A 4,691-nucleotide genomic window follows, 5' to 3' on the forward strand; every position below is an offset into this window, starting at 1 on the left:
CATGAAAATAAGGGTATATATGCGTGTATTTGTATAAGTTTACGTCATGAAAATATGGGTATATATGCGTGTATTTGTATATGTTGATGTCAAGAAAATATGAGTATATATGCGTGTATTTGTTAATGTTTGTGTCGTGAAAATAAGGGTATGTATGCGTGTATTTGTATTGTTTGTCATGAAAGTAAGGGTGTATATGCGCGTTTAAGTATATATGTCACGAAAATAAGGGTATATATGTGAGTGTATGTATATATGTCACGAAAATAAGGGTGAATATTTGTATAAGAAGCATATGTATGGGGGTGATGTATCGATATTGTATCTGCCATTTCAGTGTACTCGTGTATGTGAATACGAAACTTATACCACGGTTGGAGGGCAAGTGTATGTACTATAGTTGATATTGCAGTGACCATGCATTGATGTATAGACTAGAGCATGCACCCGTAGTATATGGTCAAGCTACAAACGAAGATTCAGAAGTAACGTTTTGGGGTGATCGTAGATGTATACATATATATTCAAAAGACACATTCGTGTGCACGCGTACTTATATACAACAGGCATGTGGTACAATTACAGTATCGATCAATCGCGACTGTGCTTTTTGGGCCGTGGAGTGATACTATGCGAACCTCTAGAGGAGCTCGAGTAGATACATGTATATGTGGGTAGGTACCAATACTGGCCTGTCAGCAGATATGCACACACTTGTCATAGCTACCAACCAATCTAGTACTATCCGTACACGTACATATGCAGAAATACAAACTTCGAGGTGGGGGTGTACTTACCCTGCTGCACGGTGAAGCCATGAAGTGCTACAAGGAGAGTCCGGAGAGGGCCTTGCTTGTACACCTGGCAGAGCGAGCGTGCGTACCTTATCTCGACACGCTGGGACGATGGCTGTATGAAGGGGTTATAGGTATGTTTGCTGCAGGAATATATATATATATATATGTGTGTGTGTGTGTGTATATGTATGTGTGTGTGTGTATGTGTCTATATGTGTGTGTGAGTGAGTGTGTGGGTGTGGGTGTGTAAAAAAAATACGAATAAGCCCTATATCCGTAATCTAAAACGGGCAGTATGCGTCCCATATACAGGACATTGTGTGTGTGTCTATACGTATGCGTGTGCGCTGTACGCCGCAACGCTGACGCGCCGACTGCATGAAGAAGATAATATATATGATACTTTCAGGGTGAGGTGTGTATGTGTGTACAATGAAATGTCTATATGCTTACGCATGCTCTGATATAGGGGGAGGGGAGGCTTGAGGCCCTTGCGTGAGTGGTATATATATATCATGTATATATAAATATAAAAGTATGTATGCTATTGGAAGGTGGTATATATATATCATGTATATATAACCATATAAGTATGTATGCTACTGGAAAGTGATATATGTATATATATCATGTATATTTAAATATATAAGTATGTATGTTACTGAAATGTGGTATATATATATATCATGTATATATAAATATATAAATATATATGCTACTGGAAGGTGGTATACATATATATATATATATATATATATATCATGCATATATAAATATATATAAGTGTATGTGTGCGTGTGCATAAAATTTATAAGTACATGTGGTTGCAGTTGTGCGTGTACTTCCAGTGAGGTGTTTGTGCAGATATGTAGTCGTACGACTGTGCGTTCTGCCTGTAAACTCTGGCGCGATGGAGTCAGGTTGTGTGTGTTTATATATATATATATATATATATATATAATTGAATGTGTACATGTATTTATGAATGTCTTTGTGGCCCTACAAAAACTCACAAACGCGATGTGTATACATTGGATTGAAAGGTGTTTGGGGTGTAGCATTGTGTATCGCATTGCGTCTGTGTGCGTCGGTTCGTAGTATGTTCTCCATACCTATCCATCCGACAGTCTTGCGTACTTTTATCTACATAAATACATGTCATCGTATACGTAGGAGAGATACGCATGTATTGGACCTCAGTCTATTGGAAAGCACTAGATCAAATACATACATAGGACTGTTAGGCGCGTATGTATTGTTGGTCTCTACAGTGAGCGATTTCGCATTACTTCGCACACACGCAGTCTAGAGGTCATTCCTTGTAGCCTTGCTTACTCATTCGAATGATATCCGAATATGGTATGTTCTATTTATAACACTGCAGTCGATCCCTTCAGGGAGTTTCTGGTTCAAGAGTCTCCGCCAATAAAAAATAGGCATGCACTAAGTGAGGAAGAGTACTGGGAACGCAAGTACAAGTTAGACGAAGCCATGTGTCCTGATTTCCTGTTCCCGTATATGGAGAAGGTAGGATGCGGAGATGATTTTCCCAGAGTATCGCATGCTTCACTGTAAAATTCATGTGTAAACATGTATTTATATATACATGTATCTATATATATAACTCTGCGTTCACTTTCCTGTCCACTAATGTGCAGCATGCATTTCTAGTGTTCGTAACACATTCAACATCGCCATTAGGTGTATATAAATATAGTCATACGCACAACAATCTTCTCACCCAGCCCAAGCGCAGCTAACTTGGTGCACCATTTTTTTTATAACTTTCAATTGTATTGGTTCCAATGTCTATATAAGTCGCTCGAGTGTCTGTGTGCGTAAAACAGACGCATAAGCCAGATTCGACTTCCAACGCATTCCAGTTGTCTTATATTTACTGTGAAGTATTTACTGTGAATTTCAGCTTCTTTCTCTATCCCCATGTGCTTAACACGTGCATAATTGTGCAAGTACATTTAATATTCGTAGGTTTAAATTACACCGAGATATTTCCTGTAAACTCACAAACATATTATATTAAAGTTACTCCGTGACCAGCATAGTGTTGTATATACACAACAAAACAGGCAGAGTCTTGTAATAATATGACAGTCCTGTAAATATACACAACCGATTTGAAACCAGGTTTCTGACCGATATTCCTCCCTCTCTACTCTGACAATGGTGTAAACATACACAATCGATTTTGTAACCAAGTTTCTGACCGATATTCCCCCCCCCCCCCGCCTTCCCGCCTCTACTCGCAGATCATTAAGGCGGGCAAGTATCTCAATGTTGCCACAGCTTCGGGTGCCGCTGCGAAGTGTCCCTTTGCTGCGCAGATCTCATACACAACGGACACCCACGCGTATGACGTTTATAGCTGTCACGTGTGTAGTGATACCCACGCGTATGATGTTTACAGCTGTCACGTGTAGTATGACGTTTACAGCTGTCACGTGTAGTATGACGTTTACAGATGTCACGTGTAGTATGACGTTTACAGCTGTCACGTGTATAGTGAGTTTTGGCCTGATCTGTAATAAGCGCATGTATTGCTGATACAGACCTGGACGCAAAAATGCACACAAAGTTATAGAGACATGGTCTTCACGTTTGATATTCTCTTCTCCACACGCTGTATCTATTACTGTCACCAGCGTAGGCATAGCTAGACGTACGTCGTAAGGGCAAATCATATTCACTCGTTGTACCGGAATGGTGATATATAATCCACCACACAAGCACAGTCGTGGTTACCAGGGTAAAAGAACTGGTAAGGTCAAGATGACAAAATAAGATCCCTTACCAAAGGGTACCGAACTTTGTCCTTTAGCTGACGTTCATTTTACCATCCAATCAGATACGCCCGAGACATTGAAAAAGCCTACGACTTCGCAAGCGAGCAATTACTGCGGCTACTACGGGACGATCTGCACATTATGACTCATATGCGGTATATATTTATATATATATATCAGCACCTTAGAGAGCGTGTCATTTTCATGCGGAACTGATTAGTAGGGTGTTTCGGGATAATTTGAATTCGCATATTCAATACAGCTGCATATTATTCTCTTTTTCCACCAAATGAATGGAGTCTATACGAGTCATTTGTATGAGGACACTATTGTCGTTTTATTCTCAGATCAGTCAATGCTGATCAATTATGAATTGGATAGAGAGATAATGGAATATATAGAGAAGCTGTTCGATCTTATATCCGCTCTGGATCCATATAGCTCTCCTTCTTTGTACAAGGAGTGGTCATAAACAGGCAACTGATGCTGACGGGACGGTTTGAATTGTCATATGCCACATATACCACATATACCTCACAGAACACTTCTAAGGTGATACAACGCATAGAACCTTTCATCGTTCAGACCTCGCTTTCAAAGCAGGTTGGCGTGTGTATGCAAATCCTGCTTCATTTTCCGTATATCACACAACAATGGACTCACGAATATCAACTAGCGAGTGTAACCGTGAGCAAGTGAGATATACATCACATCAAACTCACGCTGAAAGAGTACCTTCTGCAGATCCAGAGTGCCCTTCTTTCTTATAGAACACCGGGATATGCACGGACAACTGGTTCTAACGTTGCTAGTTACAGCCCACTAACGCGTATGAATATCGACACATTGTATGTAATTACACACAAACAAAGCTTCATCACAAATGAACCCATATCGTCTACAGATCCATAAAGCTATTCTTCCTCATGGAACGCGGAGATATGTACGAGCAACTGATGCTGACGGGTCGTTTAGAACTGCAACAGCCACGTGCGGAGATACAAGAATCCGTACTAGATGCACTGCTCAGAAACTCAATCGCCTCAAGTACAGCCGCAACGGATCCAAACGGACGTATGTGACTATATATATA

General features: G+C 40.2%; 1 protein-coding gene across 1 annotated transcript; it reads left to right on the forward strand.

The window, feature by feature from the left end:
• Window positions 1-782: 782 nt before the first annotated feature.
• SARC_03020 (hypothetical protein) lies at window positions 783-4,680 on the forward strand (the record flags this gene model as incomplete). Its single annotated transcript, XM_014303205.1, has 5 exons — window positions 783-928; window positions 2,182-2,324; window positions 3,065-3,165; window positions 3,661-3,753; window positions 4,503-4,680. Exons 1-5 carry the CDS (start codon window positions 817-819, stop codon window positions 4,678-4,680), a joined length of 627 nt encoding a protein of 208 aa, XP_014158680.1. The 5' UTR covers window positions 783-816.
• Between the last annotated feature and the right edge of the window lie 11 nt (window positions 4,681-4,691).

The sequence above is a fragment of the Sphaeroforma arctica genome, assembly GCF_001186125.1.
Source record: "Sphaeroforma arctica JP610 unplaced genomic scaffold supercont1.145, whole genome shotgun sequence".
Taxonomy (NCBI): domain Eukaryota; class Ichthyosporea; order Ichthyophonida; genus Sphaeroforma; species Sphaeroforma arctica.